Below are 20,657 nucleotides of genomic sequence, written 5' to 3'. Positions count from 1 at the left end.
ATCCTTTCATCTCTCTTCATATCCAAATTGCTATTAACTTTGAGAAGGACTGAACAAGGCTTTCAGCATTAATTGAAAATTTAATACAAGTGTCCCCCGCTTTTCAAACATTCGCTTTACGACACCTCGCTGTTATGAAAGACCTAAATTAGTTACCTGTTTTCGCTAACAGAAGGTGTTTTCACTGTTACCAAAAAAGGCAGCAAGCGAGAAAAAGCAGCGCACGCCTGAACAGCCAAGCTCCTCCCCCGGAACTGCATTCTAGCCGGCATTGCTTAAACATGTGCTTTATCTCGATTTATTTTGTGCATCCGTTAGCAAGATGAGTGCTAATGTATCGGAAAAGTCTAAAAGAGCTCGTAAGGGTGTTACACTTAGCGTAAAACTAGACATAATTAAGCGTTTTGATCGTGGTGCACGAAGTAAGGACATTGTCCGTGCGTTGAACTTGCCTGCGTCCACCGTTCACACTATTTATACACGGAGAGAAAGAATTTTGAAAACTGCTGATGTTACTGTTGGTTCTGCTTGTAGCAAAGTGGTCTCTCTTAGTCGGCATCAGATAATGGATAAAATGGAAAGTCTATTGCTTGAGTGGATTGATGGGTGTACTAAGTGTGGTGTTCCGTTAAGATTTCTTATATTTAAGGAGAAATCAGTCAGTCTTTTTAATAAGCTGAAACAGAAAGCAGTGGACGATGGTGATGAAAGTGTTGCAAAAGTGGAATTTAAATGTAGTCATGGGTGGTTTGATCAGTTTCTGAGGCGAGGGCAGCTTCATAGTTTAAGCAGTTGTCCCCACCCTCTGGGCCACGGGCCGATACATTGCCAGGAAGAATGCAGTGGTGCAGCGGTAGTCAGAACGCACCCAGCACATCTTTTAAGAAAAAAGCTGAAATAGACAAGCTAGTTAATTAGGTGCCGCCCTGCACGTAAATGACGGCCCAGATCAGAGGCGATTGCCAATTGCGTCAGGTGGTTATTTGTATAAGCAAGTGTTTAACTGTGACGAAACTGCAATTTATTGGAGTCTTCCCGATTTCGGTAAGTGAAACTACACTGTACATGTATTATTTCTACTTTATATAGGTTGTGAATTTTTATGTGTTATTTGGTATGATTTGGCAGCTTCATAGCTTAAAGGTTCCTGGAGAGGGCGTTTCTGCCGAGAGCGCTTCTGCGAGATTTTCGCTGCATTAGACAGTGCTGCAGAAAAGTATTTCTACTTTATATAAGCTGTGTATTTATCATATCATTCCTGCTTTTACAATATGTCACTGTTATTTTAGGTTTTATGTGTTATTTGGCATGATTTTGTAGATTTTGTTTGGGTCTGCGAACGCTCACAAATTTTTCTCATATAAATAAATGGTAATTGCTTCTTCACTTTATGACATTCCGGCTTACGAACTGTTTCATAGGAATGCTCTACCTTCGGGTAGTGGGGGAAACCTGTATAACAGTGTTTGTCACTTGGTGACACCAATCCCATCCACTGGCAATGGCACACTTTAATCTTGGCTGGAGGAGGAAGAGGAGGGTGGTGGAGAGATGGGAGTTTCCAGATCCTTGTGATGGTTTCAGAAATGGAAAAGGTCTTCTGAAGCCATGTTCTGTCAGTGGAAGGAGGAGCGAATGTGTCTAGTGGGTAGCTTCTTCATTATGGATGTTGTTCTGTGTTTTTTATTAGTGTTGTTTCACTTCTGCTTGCACAAGACAGAAGTGAGGTTTCATGTCAGTCTTGCCATATATTGTGGATGGCAAAGGGACATTGCGGAATCAGAAAGATGAACCTGCAGAATATCCTGTCTCTGAATAGCTTCAGTGGCCACGGTATTAGCAGCTTCAGTTGGTGACTCTCTCTGGGGTGTGAAATATGTTACTGGTCGTGTCATTGAACACTGTAAAGGGATGGAAAAAAAAAGGCCTGTCGGGGATACAGGTTTCGGGTTTACTGAATAGATTTGAATCAATGAATAATAATCCAAGTTTAAATAAGGTGTCTACCTAAAAGATGACTGACTGTTTGAACTCTGACAGTGGACTAATTAAGACTGAATGAGCTAAGTAATGCAGTGGTTGTCTTCAAGCCACAGATGAGACTGCTTCAGTGTAAGTGAGCCAAACCTTCAAGTGATGTCAAATGCTGTTTAATGTCACTTCATATTCGCAGAGTCTTCGATGCCAACAGTGAGCTGGTGTCTAATTTCTGGAGGTGTGCTGCAGATGGGCTAAGCAAGAACCATTTGGAAATTACGTTGCAGCTTTTATAAACATACGTGACGCACGCAAACTGCTTGAGGAACTCAGCGGGTCAGGCAGCATCTATGGAAAAGAGTAAACAGTCGATGTTTCAGGCCAAGACCTCCTCCTGAAGAAGGGTCTTGACCCGAAACGTCGACTGTTTATTCTTCTATAGATGCTGCCTGACCAACGGAGTTTGTTCAGCATTTTGTGGGTGTTGCTAGGTTTTCCAGCAGCTGCAGATTTTCTTGTGTTTGTGATTTTAAAAAAAAACCTTTTTTTGTTGTTGGAATTTGGATCTGTTGGTGTCGCATATTCGAATACCTTCCCCATAAAGCGATTGTTCTTGCTTAATAAAGGGCAGTGGGAGATTGTTAGATTAGGATGGTTCAGCAGAAGGAAAGGCTTTTCCAAAAGGGTCATGCCTGGTTGAGTTGTCCTCTTCAAAATATAGGAGTGTTGGCAACATTGTGATGCATATCTGCATCAGAGCTGAGATCCAATTCAATACAGACTGGGAATGAAAACGGGGACTCTCCCTCATCTTAGTAAATGCTTGGTAAGCGGAACAGGGTTCTCTGCACAGAGTTGATCATTGCCTTGCTGCATGCGTTGGATGAAGACCAAAGCGGACTGGTTGAATGGCCTATTTCTTTGTGAAAGGCAATGCGCCAGCATGTTGATGCAAAACAAGCACTTACGTTTGAAAATAAAAATGCCTAATGTTATCTATTCAATTCACTCATCAGTATTTAGTGGAGCATTTTATGGTATGAGTGAGGCTGAAGATCTGCCACTCCTGAGGGGAGGTGAGTTCGAGAGTTCCACAATTAGCTTCCAAAGGGAAAGCTACCATGTAAATTACAGAATTCTTTGATTTAAAGTACATTTATTATTGAAGTATGCATGCAGTATACAACCCTGAATGCGCCTTCCCACAGACAGCCATGAAATAAAGAAAACCATGCAACCCTTTTCAAAGAAAAATATCTAAACCCCAATCTGCAAAAAAAAAACAAATAGAGCAAACTACAAACAAAACAAGCGAAAAGCACAGAATATAAAATACCAAACCACAAAGTCTTCGAAAGAGTCCAGGCATATTCAGTCTAGCTCAGTTCAGCCCAACCCAGTGCTGTTGTTCATTATTTGCAGACCACCCCGATCAAAATTGCGCAAAATAGCAACAGAAAAGGAGCGAGCAGAAAGACATTGTAATATTAGCTGCAGAGTCCAATCTGTAAACTGCGTTGATTAAACCTTTGCCCAGCAGCGTGTGTGTGTGTGTGTGTGTGTGTGTGTGTGTGAGAGAGAGAGAGAGAGACAGAGACACTGACTGACTGTGTCACACAGGCGCCTTCCTCCAGTAGCAGTGAGAGAGAGACCGGTCACCTGCAAGTAGACGGCACCAAACACTGCTCAGTTTCCGCTCGCACCCTTGATGTTTTCAATCTTCCTCGACGCTTTAACCAGCGAGAAATGGAGTCAGTCGTGGACTTGTGCCCTCTCTCCAGGATTCCTGGCCTCTAGGCTGCCCATTTCGCCTGAAACCTCACCGAACCCCCTTGGAGACAGCAAATCACCTGGATTGCTCAATCATCTCGAATACACAATATGTAGATCACAGACAGGCTTCAACAGAAACTGATCCAGATTTGAAATAAAAAGAAGTAGGGAAGAAAAAGTAGTTTTGTGAACCGTGTGGAGGATGTCACCCTTGGTAGTGTTGTTCGCTGGTGCTATCTTCCTGGCGCCATTGAATTGAAATGGCTGTAAGCATCAAATATTCCTGTGAATATGCTATTAATTAAAGCTCACTCACTACGCTGGAAAGTGTGTGGGCTATTTCAGCAACAGAGCTGCAAGTATGTGGATTTTTTCAACATGAGGCTGTTTCATGATCATGAAACAAATAAATAAGATCACAACCTAATCCTGTTTAACTTACATTTTTTTAAAAATGATTAATGGTAATGTAATGGCCCTGATATAATTTTATTCATTGTAAAATTGTTTCTTAATGCTGTAAAGCCTAAGTTCCAGAACAGAGATTGCTGGCAATGGAAGCCCACTTATTGTTACTGCCTGGCTATGAAATTGTTTCCTTGCTTTGAGCAAATGTTGGCATGTTATCCTTTTCAAAATGATGCTATGGGATTGATTTTCTGAAGGTTTGAGAATTTGTGACAATTGAAGTAACTTGGATGCACTCACAGTCTATTTTTGCTTTCATCTTTCCATTTTACAATTTAATTGACATCATAGTTTCAATATTTCAGTGCATAAAGCTTAATGAGGAAATGCTTTCTGCCCCATAAACCCCCTTAATGCATTACTTACAATAAAGGAACTATTCATTTTTAGTTGTGCTGAATATCATTTTATTGTAATAATGACCTAAATTCAAATGATTTGAAATGCCCCGGGGATTTAATTTGATGCTGTATAAATGGAAGCAATTGCCTCTGAGAGATAGTCTAAAATGCAAAATGTTTCCGTTCCCCCTGGAAGGAGCTGCCATTCTGACAACTTGCATTTAGACGCTGCTATAATTTACTAAAACATTCCAAGACCAGATCATGGAAATATTTTCCTTATATTATTTAAAACTTTTCCCTCTGATTTAGAACACCACTGAGTCCATGGCAACTCTTCCCACACTTATTTCTCCATAACCTATTCAAGATTCAAGTACGTTTATTATCAAATCCCTTTTGCCAATCACCTGTCCAGCTCTTGGCTCCATCCCTCCCCCTCCTGTCTTCTCCTATCATTTTGGATCTCTTCCCCCACCGCCGCCCCCACTTCCAATCTCTTACTAGCTCTTCTTTCAGTTAGTCCTGATGAAGGGTCTCGGCCCGATACGTCGACTGTACCTCTCCCTAGAGATGCTGCCGGGCCTGCTTCCTTCACCAGCAACTGTTATGTGTGTTGCTTAAAGTTATACAACCTTGAGATTTGCTTGCTCACAGGGAGTCACAAAGCAAGAAACCTGAAAGAACCCAAATAAAGAAACAAAGAATTAAAATAAAAGAACAACACCTGATGTGCAAGAGAAAGAAAAACAACACAAATCAAGCAAACAATTGAAGTGAAAAACATCCTGAACCAAAATTGAGTTCTCAAATCTGAAACCTGGAGCAGTTTGGAGTAGGCCCAAAGCCTATTCATCATACTAGTGGGCATGGAGGACTGCAGCTAGGCAGTCTTCATAGCCTCAGTGCCATGGAGAGAAGAGCGCCCATCATGGAGAACAAGCAAAATCTGCTCTTGTCTCAGCTCCAAACACCCTCAGACATGCACATTAACACCATGTGATTTTCAGATCACTCAGCTATTCTGGGAGTAATTTATTGTAGTTAATTAACCTAGCAGCCAGCATACAGAAGGAAAGAAAGAGCAACTGAGGAAAGCCCACATAATCCCAGAGGAATGTGCAGACTTTCCACAGACTGTAGGAGAGGTCAATGGGACTGTGGTCATCTTCGCAACCTGCAGTGACCCTCTGTTACCCCCATGAAAACAAACATTCAGTCACATAGGAATTTTAAATGATGACTTGAAGATGCAGGAGGGAGAGTTAGAGGCAAAGAAGGTTAGGATGTGAATTCTGGAGCTTAAAATATCTGAATGTACAGTTGCCAAGGGTGACATGAGTAAAGGTAGATTGCATTATAAGGTATTACTGGAGGCCCCCAGATTTCTCGTGTTTGTAAAGCTGGAGAGCTAGGGAGGACCAAGGTCCTGGCGAGATTGGAAATAAGGATGAGAACACTTAAACTGGGGTATTAAATAGGAGACATTGTAACTCACTGAGTAAGGGGAAATGGATGCTGGTTGGCCTACAGAAATCAGAGTTTTGGATATTCAGAGTTACTAAAAATGGGAACTAGACCAGGAAAGTATTGGAAGTCATGTTGAAAAGAAGAAAGACTGTGGGTGAGGATGTTGACATCAAATGAGATTGGACAGAACTGAGCCAGATCTCTTTTTCTTGAAGTCTTGTCAGGTTTCTTTTGCCTCCAATCAGCTAAATGAATTAATTTCTTTGTGATTTGATTTGCTCATTTCTATGCAGAATGCACAGACTTTGTATATGCCTTGCCATTATTTACTCATCCTTGAATAAAATTTGCCAAATATTTCTTAATGTGGATAAATAGTGGAAAAGATTGAGACTACAGAAACTTAATTATATTGTATCTTATGTAATCTTGTTGAATTTTGAAAGCTGTTAGAATACAATTTACAGAATAAAGGTGCACTGATTTTTTTTTTACTGTTTTAGAAAGTTAAATATTTTCTGAAGTCTAAACTACTCAATTAATATAAATGAGGCCAGTTTCTGCATTTTTCAGGTAAAGTCAATTATGTATCCTTCATGTCAGATTGAAGGTTTTTCCAAAGATGGACAATTGGTATCAAAAATGCTTAAATTGTTTCAAAATGTAGTTACTTACATAAACCAATAATCCCTATAAAGTCTCCTGTAGTCAATGGTCCAGTACACCTTTCTGCCTGTTTCTTACTTCTCCATAGTTCTTCATAGAGGAAGTTATAAAAGTGACATTTTATTTGTCGCTGAAGAATTACAAAGGAGATGGTTAAATATTGAGGATAATAATTCACAAGGTGCCCGATGCCCAGTTTCTGAACCTGTTTATGGATGCCCATATATATCTGTATGGCTCAATAAGATCCTTATCTCAACTGGTTGCTGAGTTAATTTTCATGTTATTGTCTCGCCATTGTTGTGTTCTTTATATTTATATATACTGTGAGTTACTGATAAAGAATCATATTCTGGAAGGTGTGGGCACGTGGCCAAGTGGTTAAGGCATTGGACTAGCGACCTGAAGGTCGTGAGTTCGAGCCCCAGCCGAGGCAACGTGTTGTGTCCTTGAGCAAGGCACTTAATCAGACATTGCTCTGCAACGACACTGGTGCCAAGCTGTATGGGTCCTAATGCCCTTCCCTTGGACAACATTGGTGTCGTGGAGAGGGGAGACTTGCAGCATGGGCAACTGCCGGTCTTCCATACAACCTTGCCCAGACCTGCACCCTGGAGAGTGAAGCCTTTCCAGGTGCAGATTTATGGTCTTGCAAGACTAACGGATGCCTTTACCTTTATTCTGGAAGACCTAGATCACCACATCTTCCTTTCCTTAAAAAGAAAAACAATTAGCAATATTGACCAGAGCAAATGCATAATTTAACATGTCTCTATCAGTCTCTCTGAGGGTTTATGAACACGAGTAGACCTTCTAAGTGGTTTACACAGTTCTTGTGTTTCATTGTTATTTCCATGTTTTGTCTGGTCTGCATCAGTTAACTGAAACTCTGAAGTTGGCTCTTTCTTAAGGACTTTGTGATTTCTTCTTAACGCTGCTCCTTCTGTTTGGACCATGTATGATTTGAGTTACTTCTAGTACAGTAGCTTTCTTAATTCCTTCCACTTCCATTTGTAATGAAATACGGATCTTCTTTTCTTCATCTAATTCATTTGTTAACTGTGTAATCTTTTTTTTAATGCTGAGACTTCATCATTTCAATAAAACTTCTCAATTCCTTCACTTGTGCTTTCACCTCTTCAATTGGATCCTGATTCTTGTCACTCTTTGGCTTCAGATCAGTATTGTACTGTACCGGCAAGTTTGGCCTCTGCCCTCCTGCAGAAGTGAGATTGTGGTGGAATGCATGGCCCGTTGATGCATGAGCGTTACTTCCAGAGGGCAAAAATGAAACTCCTGGTTTTGGTGGCAATGCTTTATCAGATGCTGGTAACAAAGGGATGGGTCTGGGGGCTTTCTTTATGACTTCTAGCTATTCCATTCGGTCAAGCTCTGTTTTCAGTTGATGACGTAATGCAAAAGGTACTTTTCTACATTGATGTACTAGGGGTTGCACTGTGTTGTCAATTTTAATCGTGTGCTCTCCTGGAAGACAACCAAGCCCTTTGAACAAGTCCTCATACTCTTTCATCAAGTCACTGTATTCTGACTCTGTGTCACTGTCCAGGACTAAAACTCTTTTCACCAAATTCAGTCTCTCACAGGCAGATAAACCCAGTATTGACTGTACATTCTTTGGCACCACCATAAATGAAAGTGTGTGCACAATATTTTTGTGTGATACTTTTGCCACACATGTTCCTTTAACTGGAATGTCTGCACCTGAATACCCAGTCACTTTTATATTTGTCTTATGTGACTTTGGTCTTGGCTTTAATGCAATAAACTCAGATTCTGCAAGAACATTTACTTGTGGTCCAGTATCAAGTTTAAACAGAATATTGTTTTGGTTCACTTGCAATGGAATAGTCCAGTCATTCTTACTTTGCTTTCACGAAGCACATCTATATCAAACTCCTCAAGTCCATTTTCAACGCTGCATTTACTTGTTTTACTTTCTTTCTATTTCTGCAACAACATAAAAAATGATTACTCTTACGGCAGTCATTGCACATTTTCCCATACGCTGGACACTGTTTTGGCCGATGATGATGTCTCGCTTTCCATCGGTTTTGTCGTTGTTTTATTATTTTTCCAACATGTTTGCGCTTTTTTACAGCGTGTACATTGAAGCTCTCAATGAAAAGGTCTTTAGCCTGTGACATCACAGTTTCCAAAGCTTTGCAGAGCACCAAAGCTTTTTCCAAGTCTAAGTCTTGTTCTCTTAACAGTCTTTCTCTCAGACCATTATCCTGGTGCCACAAACAATTCTGTCTTTAATGAGAGAGTCTGTCAGTTCTCCAAACACGCATGTTTTTCTCCGGTGTCTCAACTCAGTAACATATTGATCAATAGTTTCACCAGTTCTCTGAGCACCTGTAAAAAAAATCTGTGCCTTTCGTACGTCACATTACGCTTCAGTATACAAAATGCTTCAAATTTGTCCATTATCGATTTTAACTTTAAATTATCTCCATTTTCAAAAATAAAATGATTATATACCTCAATTGCATAATCACCTATTGGATGGAGTAGAAGCACAGCTTTCATTTTTTCCGGTTTTCCATCTGCTCCGATCACCGATAAATAAATTTCAAAACGTTGCTTAAATTTTCTCTAGTTCTCATCTAAGTTCCCAGACAATTGAAGTGTCAGTGGAGGCTGCAAACCTTCCATTTGTAATCTGTTAGCACACCAAAACAGTTCGAACTCTTTTTTTGTCTTCGATTGTCCCGTGATTAGGAAACGTATTATTCTTCCAGACCGACTTCTGACCTCATGTTGTGTTCTTTATACTTACACATACCGTGGGTTACTAATAAAGAATCATATTCTGGAAGACATAAAACTTTTATTTACAGCAACAACCAAGTGTGTCTTACAGCGCTGTGCTTCCAGATCTTTCTATCAATTCTGCGCATGTTCAGAACTCTGTCCAATCAGGTTCTGACACGTCGTATCACCACAGCCATTGGTTTAAAGTAACGGAGTACTTCTTTCGTTGAATTGTCAAAAGCGTGTATTTCATATCTTTGATCACTGTGATAGGATGAATGACCTAATTCTGCTCCTAAATCTTATGGTCTTGTTACATTATACTGGATAGTAGTATATGTACTCAGAATGTCTTTTATGTTCTTTCAAAAAAATAATTTTAAATAATGTTTCATTAGAACCAACCATGAAGTGTTTTCTGAAACAAAGGGCTGGGATAACTTAGCATTCAGGCATCATGTATGGAGAGAATGAACAACTTAATGATCTTTCTTCAAAACTGGAGGATTACTGATGAATAGAAGTTTCCAGAGGAAAAAGACTGGCATGTACTGACAAACATGTTGATTCAATGGAAAGGCAATGGGTTACTGCTTGTAATCCTCAGAACACTCTATCCCTTGTTATCCATTGTTTGTGTAGGTTCCCCCCCCCCCACCCCTTTGGACTAGATTCGAGAGAGAGAGAGTTGTTCTTTTCATAATTATTCCCAATTGTTTGTAAAATTTCCAGTTTTTTTTAAAGGATTGATAGGGCATCTGGCAATTCTGTCATCAGAAACAAAACAAAAATGCCTTCAATCATTACAAGTATAAGAAGATGTTTCCAAACTAATAGTGAATGCAGGCATGTTTGAGACACAGATGTGTGAACATTTGATAGCATGGAGATATTGGAAAAGCTGGGTCAACTTCAAAGTGGATACAGTAAATCTCCAGGTCCAGATAGAATATGTCCTAGGTTTTTGATGGGGATATAGGAGGAAATCATAGGGCTAGAGGAAAGGAGAGTAGCTAATATTACTTTCTTACTCAAAACTGAAGGAAGGATAAGCCCATTCAGTTTAATGTCATTTGTAGGAGAGCTTTTGGAAACAATGATCCAGAGCAGGATTGATAGTCATTTGGAAGAAAATTGATTAATTAGATTAAATCAGTCTTTATATGTTGAGGATAACTCATATTTAACCATTTTGTCTGGGCAGTTAAAATAGATAGTATTGCATTTTGGGAATGAATGAGAAGAGGCAATAAAGAAATACTATTCTAAAAGTGAAGAGGACCCGTGTGCACAAATCATTTATATGACAGAGGAGGTTGAGAAAGTGTGTCAGTAAAGCGTATACAATGCTGGGATTCATAAAGAGAGGAATGGGCTGAAAAACAAGGAAGTCTTTCTGAAACTTTATAAAAGTCTGGGCTGGCTGGAATACTGTGTTCAGTTTTGGTCACCTCAGTCAAAGAATGTGAGGCATTAGGGAGCTGTTTTCTGGGGTGAGGAACTGTGGTAACAAATTGACTGTAGAAATGGGTGTTGTTTTCTATGGAGAAAACTGAGAGAAAATCTAATATAATTATACAGAATAATGAGGGGTGTAGAATCAGGGTTATTATCACCGGCATGTGTCATGAAGTTCGTTAATTTAGCAGCAGCAGTATAATGTAATACATGGTAGTACAGAAAGAAGAAAATGATTGTGAATCCATTACAATAAGTATATATGTATATTAATTAGATTAAAAATAGTGCATAAACAGAAATAATATATTAAAAAATGAGTTGGTCTTCATGGGTTTAATGTCTTGTTTAGGAATCATATGGCAGAGTGGAAGAAGCTGTTCCTGAATCGCTGAGTGTGTGCCTTCTGGCTTCTGTACCTCCTTCCTGATGGTAACAATGAGAAAGGGGCATGTCCTGGGTAGAAATTAGATAGTGGGAGGCTGTTCACTTTAGTGGAGGTGTTGAGATCCCAAGGTCACTGCTGCAAACAAAAATTAAGAATGACACAAGAAAAACTCTCTTACATGGCATATAATTGGGATCTGAATGCATTACCTGTAGATGTGATGAAGGCAGCTTCCATCGTCATTCAAGGAAGAATTGGTTAGATGTAAGGCATGGAAAAAATTGCCAGGTCATAGTCATACTTTATTGATCCTGGGGGAAATTGGTTTTCGTTACAGTTGCATCATAAATAATAAATAGTAATAAACCATAAATAGTTAAATAGTAAAAAGTAAATTATGCCAGGGAATAAGTCCAAGACCAGCCTATTGGCTCAGGGTGTCTGACGCTCCAAGGGAGGAGTTGTAAAGTTTGATGGCCACAGGCAGGAATGACTTCCTATGACGCTCTGTGTTGCATCTCGGTGGAATGAGTCTCTGGCTGAAAGTACACCTGTGTCCACCCAGTACATTATGTAGTGGATGGGAGACATTGTCCAAGATGGCATGCAACTTGGGACAGCATCCTCTTTTCAGACACCACCATCAGAGAGTCCAGTTCCATCCCCACAACATCACTGGCCTTACGAATCAGTTTGTTGATTCTATTGGTGTCTGCTACCCTCAGCCTGCTGCCCGAACACACAACAGCAAACGTGATAGCACTGGCCACCACAGACTCGTAGAACATCCTCAGCATTGTCCGGCAGATGTTAAAGGACCTCAGTCTCCTCAGGAAATAGAGACGGCTCTGACCCTTCTTGTAGACAGCCTCAGTGTTCTTTGGCCAGTCCAGTTTATTGTCAACTCGTGTCCCGAGGTATCTGTAATCCTCCACCATGTCCACACTGACTCCCTGGATGGAAACAGGGGTCACCGGTACCTTGGCTCTCCTCAGGTCTACTACCAGCTCCTTAGTCTTTTTCACATTAAGCTGCAGATAATTCTGCTCACACCATGTGACAAAGTTTCCTACCGTAGCCCTGTACCCGGCCTCATCTCCCTTGCTGATGCATCCAACTATGGCAGAGTCATCAGAAAACGTCTGAAGATGACAAGACTCTGTGCAGTAGTTGAAGTCCGAGGTGCAAATGGTGAAGAGAAAGGGAGACAAGACAGTTCCCTGTGGAGCCCCAGTGCTGCTGATCACTCTGTCGGACACACAGTGTTGCAAGCACACGTACTGTGGTCTGCCAGTCAGGTAATCAAGAATCCATGATACCAGGGAAGCATCCACCTGCATCGCTGTCAGCTTCTCCCCCAGCAGAGCAGGACGGATGGTGTTGAACGCACTGGAGAAGTCAAAAAACATGACCCTCACAGTGCTCGCTGGCTTGTCCAGGTGGGCGTAGACACGGATCAGCAGGTAGACAATGGCATCCTCAACTCCTAGTCGGGACTGGTAGGTGAACTGGAGGGGATCTAAGTGTGGCCTGACCATAGGCCGGAGCAGCTCCAGAACAAGTCTCTCCAGGGTCTTCATGATGTGGGAGGTCAATGCCTCCGGTCTGTAGTCATTGAGACCACTGGGGCGCGGCGTCTTCGGCACAGGGACAAGGCAGGACGTCTTCCACAGTACAGGAACCCTCCGGAGCCTCAGGCTCATGTTGAATACATGGCGAAGTACTCCACATAGCTGAGGGGCACAGGTTTTGAGCACCCTGGTACTGACACCATCCGGTCCTGCAGCCTTGCTTGGGTTGAGACGTTTCAGCTGTCTTCTCACCTGTTCAGCTGTGAAGCCCACCATGGTGGTTTCGTGTGGGAAAGGGGTATAGTCATGAGAGCAGGGTGGGGGACTGTGAGGAGGGGTAGGAGGGGAGAGTGGAATATGTGTTGGTTAGGGGCTGATAACAGATGGCTCGTGGGGGATGGGCAGGGGCCACAATGTCAAATCTGTTAAAGAACAGGTTAAGTTCGTTGGCCCTGTCCACACTGCCTTCAGCGCCTCTGTTGCTAGTTTGCCGGAACCCAGTGATGGTCCTCATCCCCCTCCAGACCTCTCTCATGTTGTTCTGCTGGAGTTTCCACTCAAGCTTCCTCCTGTACCTGTCTTTAGCCTCCCTGATCCTGGCTTTCAGGTCCCTCTGTATTGCCCTCAGCTCCTCCCTATTTCCATCTCTAAATGCCCTCTTTTTCGCGTTCAGGATGTCCTTAATGTCCTTTGTTACCCATGGCTTGTTATTTGAATAACAAAGGACGGTTCTTGTCGGAACATTGCCGTCCACACAGAAGTTGAAGTAATCAGTGATGCACTCTGTGAGCCCATCAATATCCTCTCCATGTGGCTCACAGAGTGCATTAGTGTACATCAAATCCAGAGTCCTCTCCCCTCTGATTGTACAGCTGACATACTGCATGAAGTTGGGCAGTTTTCTAGCCATGGTAACATGGTTGAAGTCACCCGAGATGGTAATGAGGGCACTTGGGTGCTGGGTTTGTAATCTGGCTATGACGAATGGTGGTCTGTAATCTGGCTATGACGAATGGTGGTTTGTAATCTGGCTATGACGAATGGTGGTTTGTAATCTGGCTATGACGAATGGTGGTCTGTAATCTGGCTATGACGAATGGTGGTTTGTAATCTGGCTATGACGAATGGTGGTCTGTAATCTGGCTATGACGCCGTGGAGAAGAGGCTGTTAGAAAGATGGAATTAGTGGAGCTGCTGAGCCAGAGAGCCTTGCTGATACAATGGGCCAGGGTTGGCAACATCCGAAGCTCTAAGCGTCATAGCCAATTATTTTAATGTTCCTCTTTCATCTGCTGCTGCATTGCTGAGATTATATCTTGCAAAACAGATCCATATGTCAGCTGAGCTAGTCAGGGTGCTTACCTGCTAAATAACTGTGTGGTGCTGACATTGAATGGGAACTGAGACCGAACTTCTAATTCCAGAATGGTTATCCCTGGGGAAATGGGACCACTGAGATTTAGGATGAAGAGTGAGACAGAATTCATATTTGTTTCAGTATATAGGGAAGAGGAAATTTCCTTTGAGCATTGGGTTTACAATTTGATCAAAACAAGAGACCACCATCTTCCTTCAGGTGGCTGTTTGAAATAGATCATGCTTCCAATTGAAATAGATAATTTATGAAAGGTTTGCTAGTTGGATGGATTTGTAATACAGGTGTAATGTAAATATATCTCTGGATCATACAGATAAGATAGAGAGTAAACTTTCTGAGTTAAGGAAATTTCTGTCATGTAATGAAATAACCAGTATAATAAAATGAAGTTTTTTTTCAATGGTGAAAGTACCTTTGCTTCAGCAACTTGTTCATAATTGGAACCTTGTGTAATAACACACGTAAGAATTTTGGAAACAGAGCTGTGCTGACAGACTGAGAATTAATCCTGACAGAGGTAATTGGTGAACACAATGGTTGACACAAGATAGTTAACGTTTATCTTTATTCACCATTTAATAGATTAAAATAAGCTGGTGCAATATAGGACTACTTTTTTAGTCTAGTAATTGGTATGCACCAAGGTACAATGGGTGCAAGAAGAGTATTGCATTTGTGTAAGATAAATAAATGTCTGTCATTTCTTTAAAAGCTTGGACTGCCTATTGTGAGATTGTAATTAGATCATGTCAGATTGCCTTTTAAATTACAAAATATATCAATTTAGTTTCTTGCTGGAAGTAAGTCCTAGGGAGTAGCAGAAACACGATAATTAATAGTGTTACAGAAATCCGTGGCGCATTTGCTTTCGAAAATATTCTCTTTTCACTGAAGATTCCATCAGTAAGGGTGAAAACCATCTACATTATTTGGCATTGGAAGATAAACTTGCTGTTAGCTTATAGCAGAAACAGGGAAGGATTAGTCCATGGGAAACAGCTCAGAGTGCCCATAATTTAAACTTCTGAGTTCAATGGTTTTGTGAATTCTGCATCAGGTGATGTGGTGGGTCCAATGTAGACGTGAATAAATGGCATTTCAAACCAATGGTCATGACCTGCAGTTACTACTAAATGAGATCAAAGGCTTCCAAATGTGCACCTCTTTACAACAACTTATGGAAGATGAATTGTGCAAACTTCTCTGTGGAGCCGGTAAATTATGGTGCAGTCATTTCTGCTCTATATACACATTTTTATTTGTTTGATGGTATATCATTTGTACCCCGAAGCCAATTAATTTGTGACATGGTAATCTATGCAGATTGCAGTTTTGTGTTTTTTGTGGAATTTTCTACATGCAATAAATTATATTTTGTCAGGGCTGTGTAACAATTTAAAGCTATACTTCTGGCAATGGAATAAAATGCCATTTAATTATTTGGAGCTTTATTGTAATTTCAAAAGAAGTCTTCCGAATGTTTTTTTTGTGGAATTTCCTACATGCTTACCAAGACACTTGGAACCTTTCAATCATCCACAGATAAGCCAAAATAAATTGATAGGTGGGTGGGAAGAGAATTGTGAGGTGAGGGTGATATCAATCAGGTATACTGACTGAGCTTTCTGCCTTGGTTTTAATCCATTTTTACCTTTTCTGAACTGAGTTATGGGTTGTATTAAGCACCTAAAGTTAGTATTCAAACTGTTAGTATTATTACCTAAAAGTTAGTATTCAAGTGAATAAGGCGAATGCAATGTTGGCATTCATTTCTAGAGGAATAGAGTATAGGAGCAGGGATGTGATGTTGAGGCTCTATAAGGCACTGGTGAGACCTCGCTTGGAGTACTGTGGGCAGTTTTGGTCTCCTTATTTAAGAAAAGATGTGCTGACGTTGGAGAGGGTACAGAGAAGATTCACTAGAATGATTCCGGGAATGAGAGGGTTAACATATGAGGAACGTTTGTCCGCTCTTGGACTGTATTCCTTGGAGTTTAGAAGAATGAGGGGAGACCTCAGAAACATTTTGAATGTTGAAAGGCATGGACAGAGTGGATGTGGCAAAGTTGTTTCCCATGATGGGGGAGTCTCGTACGAGAGGGCATGATTTAAGGATTGAAGGGCGCCCATTCAGAACAGAAATGCGAAGAAATTTTTTTAGTCAGAGGGTGGTGCATCTATGGAATTTGTTGCCACGGGCAGCAGTGGAGGCCAAGTCATTGGGTGTATTTAAGGCAGAGATTGATAGGTATCTGAGTCGCCAGGGCATCAAAGGTTATGGTGAGAAGGCGGGGGAGTGGGACTAAATGGGAGAATGAATCAGCTCATGATAAAATAGCGGAGCAGACTCGATGGGCCGAATGGCCGACTTCTGCTCCTTTGTCTCGTGGTCTTGTGTTTCAAAGAGCATGCAGGGGACCTTAGCTTTAACACTTGAAAAAAAATTGCTCAGTGCTGTGTTCTGCTTGAAAATACTTCCTGGCTACTTCATTATGTAGCCCCCATACCTAAAATTGTGATAACTTGAGAGCATGTTCAAAGTCATTTGCTGCTGCAGCCCACTCACTTCAAGGTTTGATGTGTAGTGTGTTCAGAGGTGCTCTTCTGCACACTACTGTTGTAATGTGTGGTTATTTGAGTTACTGTTGCCTTCCCTCAGCTTGAACCATTCTGGCCAATCACCTCTGACTTCTCTTATTAAAAAGCCTTTTCACCCACAGAATTGCTGCTCACTGTCTTTTAATGTCTTTCACACCATTCTTTGGAAACTCTAGAGACTGTGTGGATTTTCAATGGTTCAATGGTTTAAATTCAACTACTGAAAATCCCAGGAGATCAGCAGTTTCTAAGATACTCAAACCATCCCATTTGGCACAATCATTCCATCATCAAAGTCACCTGGATCACATTTCTTCCCCATTCTGATGTTTGATCTGAACAACAGTGGAACCTGTTGACCATGTCTGCATGTATTTATGCATTGAGTTGCTACCACATGATTAGATATTTGCAAGTGTGAGGTGTACCTAATAAAGTGGCCACTGAGTGTATTTTACTTGCTATTGGTTATATTTGTACCTGATTCTTGGCCAGCATTGAAGATGCAGTGCTTTGTTGTTTTTAAATTACCAAGTGATTCTTATAAAGCTTACAGCACAGAACTAAGTCATTAAGATCAACCAGCCTGTCTTGGTATTACGTGCCACGCAAGCAGTAATTTTAATTCCCGGGCACTGAACAACATGGTAATAAATTCATTCCAAAGCAATGACTGCTCCTGGTATTTTTTGTAGTTTTGATTTAGAGTTTGAGGATCTTGAATAGGATTCACTGATGTTATTTTTGTTTCTGTGCAGGTGTGACAGGATCAGGTAGTACTGAGTGCTCATGTGGCAGAAACCATTTCACGTGTGCAGTGAGTGCATTTGGTGAGTGTACCTGTATTCCAGCTCAGTGGCAGTGTGATGGAGACAACGATTGTGGAGATCATAGTGATGAAGATGGCTGCAGTAAGTAAACTAGCATCTTCTGAACTTTGATCATTGTCCTTGTCCATTCAATTATATTTAGGTCCTTTACTCTTTGTCTTGGTAAAGTTGTTATGGTAGTTTGTTCTGCTTTCATTTGCTTTTACATTCACTTATGATTTAAGACCATACAACATGGGTCATTCGGCCCTTCGAGTCTGCTCCAGTATTCCATCATGGCTAATTTATTGTCCCTCTGAACCTCATTCTCCTGCCTTGTCACTATAACTTTTGATGCCCTTACTAATCAAGAACCGGCAACCTCCACTTAAAGTATACCTAATGACTTGCCCTCCTCAGCCATCTGTATCAATGAATTCCACAGATTCATCACCCTTTGCTAAAGAAATTCCTCCTTGTTTCTGTTTTAAAGGGACACCCTTCTGTTCTGAGGCTGTGCCCTCTGATCTTAGACATCCTCCCCCACCCCACTTTAGAAAATGTGCTCTCCACATCCACTTGATATAGGCCTTTCAATGTTTGATAGGTTTTGTAAGATTGATTTTTTTCTTCAAAATGGTGTACGACTTAGAATTGAACACCAGTAACTGTAATAGCACTGTGTTTCATACTGACTTAAGCTTTAAGGATAAATCTTGTTTGTGATTTCCATATGAATTTTGCTTGCGATTTGCGTAAAATATCTAGGAAAATCTTAATGTATTAGGTTCTAATTCTTTAATTAGTTAATTTCTAAGGCATCAAAAAACCACTAGGGACTGAAGCCTGCAGTGCCAAATGTCACAGTTATGCAAAATTTGGTGCTACGATAGGGGAACTCAGGTGTCATTCCAGATGGTCTTCCTCCCCCTCCATGTTTATGTATATGTAGATAAGGGTAGCACATAAGGGTGTTGGCAAATTTTGGAGCGGTCCCAAAGCAAGTCAATGTATATACAGTATTCAAAAGCAGAATTAATTCTAACTCATTAACCATAGACCAGTTTCTCTCATATCAAAGCCTGGTTAAATAAAATAAGACCCTATTATAGAGTTAGAATTTTGCAGATAACATTCAACTGAGTTAGTCAAGTATTCCCTTCCCTTTTGGATAGCTTTTTAAAACTACATTCTCTAACTATCAATTTAAATTTTAAAGATTCCTTTGTATTCTGTTATTTTTAATTCTGAAATATCATTCTAAGTCTTAATGCACAAAGCATTAAATATTTATCCTAACTTCTCCCTGTATTGTTTTGCTGATTGTAAAGTTACATCCTCCAGCCACATGCTTGACATCATGATAGGCACAAGGTTAATTTTTATAACTATCTAATTACTGGAACGGCACAAGATGCAACTTTTTGGTTTGTGTTAACTTTGAGAGGAAGCGACATCTCAAATGGGTTGTCATGTAATTCATAGTTCCCTCAAAGATTTAGTCAATTTAGTCCACCTTTGAAACTTGTTGCTTGAAGCTTCAGTTCTATTTTCACATACATTCTAATCAGACTTGTTTGAGCAGGTTAGAGAAACTTTAGGAGCTTCTCATGGTCATGTTTCTGGTTCTTGTATCTATGTAGTAAAGATATGGATCTTTCCATCGACAGACTCCTTGATATTGGTTGATTTGGTGAACGGTGATATTAGAATTCAGTCGGAATGATGTGGTGTTCCTACTGTGGCCCCATGAAAACTATATACTAACTAATACTGGTAATCATAAATTGATTTAAACTGAAGGACGACAATGTTGTGAAGTGGGACATTCTTCCACTTTCTGCACCCAGTTCCCACAATGAGTCAAAGGAAAAGATTGTTGTGTTTGGAGAAGTGTCATGACAGAGAGATACAAAATGATAAGAAGCACAGTTAGATTGGGATTGGATTGTCAGTGTGAGTTTCCCACAGTAGGAATGTCTAAAACTAGAGGGTGTAGGTTAAAGGTGCAGGAGAGAAAGTCTAAAGGGGATCTGGAGGGCAAATTGTTTACCTAGAGAGTAGTTACCATTTGGAATGTTTTGCCAGAGGAATTGATAGAGGCAAGAAAAGTAATAATATGTAAAAGTTTCAAGGACTGGTACTTGAATGAGCAACGTGTAGAGGGGTCTGTAATTAATACAAAGAATTGGTATTAATATAGATGAGTGTAAGGGTCAGCATAAGCATGATGGGCAGTAGGGCCTATTTCTGTGCTATACAACTCCATTCACCTATCAATTCACCCTGGCAAATACACAGAAAACGGAGGATACAGGACAAGCTTATTATAAACATTGTGCACATCTTCTGAGCTGGTATTTCTTGATGCCTGGGCTCTGGGCAATCTATTATGCTCCCACTCAGGAGGAGATAAATATCAAGGGACAGAAAGAAAATTTTGTTCCATGTATGGTGCTAAGTTGGCTATTCGTTTAATTGAAGGTCGCAAAGTAAAAAGTAACCAAGAAGCGATTTCTTTCCAAAATAAATGCATTTTTTAAACTTGGCTTTATTTGTCACACATATGTCGAAATATAAAGTGAAAGGCGATGTGTTTAAAGATTTTTTTAAAGAAAAATGCAAAGATTCTGTATGTCCTTCAGTCTGTCTACACCCTGATTTTAAAAAGTACAAATGTTCTAACCTCAAGTAGCTATGAGGTGAAAGGTTGGATGGTTCAATTTGTCTCAAAGGTTTTGGTTCTCCAAAGCATCTTCATGATGAATTTTGGCAAAGAACTTGACTTGTGGTCAGTCCTACCATAGTGACCCACTTGACCTAGTGGCCTTGCTAGGAACAGCTTTGTCATAGAACTTCTGGTAGAGAACCAGTCAAGAGAAATTGACATTTAAATATGGCGCCCTTTAATAAATTACCTGAAGTTCTCTCCTAATTTTCTCTTCTTTCTAAAGGCACTGTTGCCTCGTGGAGCAATGATTGCCA

The 20,657-nt window shown here is 40.5% G+C and overlaps 1 protein-coding gene across 4 annotated transcripts in view; it reads left to right on the top strand.

Annotated features, from left to right (window-relative positions):
- Positions 1–20,657, top strand: part of lrp4 (low density lipoprotein receptor-related protein 4) — a 457,879-nt gene that overhangs the window by 169,403 nt on the left and 267,819 nt on the right. For all 4 annotated transcript variants that reach the window (XM_063061778.1, XM_063061777.1, XM_063061776.1 and 1 more), the window contains exon 2: positions 17,622–17,774. In XM_063061778.1, the coding sequence (XP_062917848.1) occupies positions 17,622–17,774 (153 nt within the window). The remainder of the gene's footprint in view (positions 1–17,621; positions 17,775–20,657) is intronic.

The sequence above is a fragment of the Mobula hypostoma genome, chromosome 11, assembly GCF_963921235.1.
Source record: "Mobula hypostoma chromosome 11, sMobHyp1.1, whole genome shotgun sequence".
NCBI classification, from domain to species: domain Eukaryota; kingdom Metazoa; phylum Chordata; class Chondrichthyes; order Myliobatiformes; family Myliobatidae; genus Mobula; species Mobula hypostoma.
The sequence above is the reverse complement of the archived record's forward strand: the minus strand, read 5'-3'. Positions and strand labels throughout refer to the sequence as shown.